Here is a 1,338-nt window from a genome sequence, read left to right as displayed (position 1 = left end):
AGGAAATGTAACCATAGGTATATTATTAATTTAGTCACCATCTGGTAAGGAATTTCTCTAATTTTCCCTAATTGCATCACTAAAGTATTTATCAGACACTTAATTATGTGAATTACTTATTAAAGAGGAAAAAAAAAACTTCTGATGTTTCAAAAATCTATTAAAAATCCTTTGGTAGGCCAAGCCTAGCTGCAATTCTCATTGATCAAAATCTTTACCTATTCATAATAGATGATCTTCTTTATCTCTGTGAAACTCCAAATATTAGATTATAGTTAAGACTGAATTGAGAACCTTTGCTATTAAAATTTAAACAATAATAAATGTAATGTGTCACAGCCTACTTAAGTTGACCAGCAGGAGCAGACCGTGTTTTATTACCAGCAATACCTCATGCACAAGAGGTAGTATACAAGATATCCACTGGGGAATGTATAACTGGAAAAGGAGGTGGGCTAGTCATGCAGCAAGATGGAGGAATAATGAATGGATTGTCACAGTGCTGCATTGGTAGCCACTAAATGTTAAACACTCTGGGAGGTCTCCTGGGGATGGGGTAGTCCTTCTTTAGAAAATTTATGGAGCTCTTTCCGCCATCTTGCAGCGCTGCCACCATGGTGCGCATGAACGTCCTGGCAGATGCTCTCAAAAGCATCAACAACGCAGAAAAGCGAGGAAAACGCCAGGTTCTCATCAGGCCGTGCTCCAAAGTAATCGTCCGGTTCTTAACTGTGATGATGAAGAATGGTTATATTGGCAAATTTGAGATCATTGATGATCACAGAGCAGGGAAAATTGTTGTGAACCTCACGGGCAGATTAAACAAGTGTGGTGTAATCAGCCCCAGATTTGATGTTCAATTGAAAGATCTGGAAAAGTGGCAGAATAATCTCCTACCATCCCGTCAGTTTGGGTTTATTGTGCTTACAACCTCAGCTGGCATCATGGACCATGAGGAAGCAAGACGAAAACACACAGGAGGAAAAATCCTGGGATTCTTTTTCTAAGGGTGTAAAACAAACATACCAATAAAATGCTCCAATGGAAAAAAAAAAAAGAAAATTTATGGAGAGGATGTGGATAAAAATCACAGATTGGGAAAGCAGGGATGGATTGTGTTCTACACTGCTAGGAGAAACATCTTCATGGGTGGGTTCACAGATCCACTGAAATGCTGATGTCTTGGTGTGTGACTGCATTTACATGACAGGACTCTGAAATGCACAGTCATGTTCGTTGCTGGCCTTCAAAGTATTTTCCTCATTTCCTCTTAAAAATTCCGCCACCACCTCTGTGAGGTAGGTTGCTGACAGTTTTATGATGGAAGAGTTGAAGCAG

At 39.6% G+C, this 1,338-nt stretch overlaps 1 protein-coding gene across 1 annotated transcript; it reads left to right on the top strand.

Annotated features, from left to right (window-relative positions):
- The first annotated feature begins 591 nt into the window (after positions 1 to 591).
- On the top strand, positions 592 to 1,057 carry LOC118830461 (40S ribosomal protein S15a-like). The gene has a single exon (XM_036737318.1). The coding sequence runs from the start codon at positions 615 to 617 to the stop codon at positions 1,005 to 1,007; it is 393 nt and encodes a 130-aa protein (XP_036593213.1). The 5' UTR covers positions 592 to 614; the 3' UTR covers positions 1,008 to 1,057.
- The last annotated feature ends 281 nt before the right edge of the window (positions 1,058 to 1,338 follow it).

This window comes from Trichosurus vulpecula, chromosome 1, assembly GCF_011100635.1.
Source record: "Trichosurus vulpecula isolate mTriVul1 chromosome 1, mTriVul1.pri, whole genome shotgun sequence".
NCBI classification, from domain to species: Eukaryota; Metazoa; Chordata; class Mammalia; order Diprotodontia; family Phalangeridae; genus Trichosurus; species Trichosurus vulpecula.
This window is presented reverse-complemented; position numbering and strand designations above follow the sequence as displayed.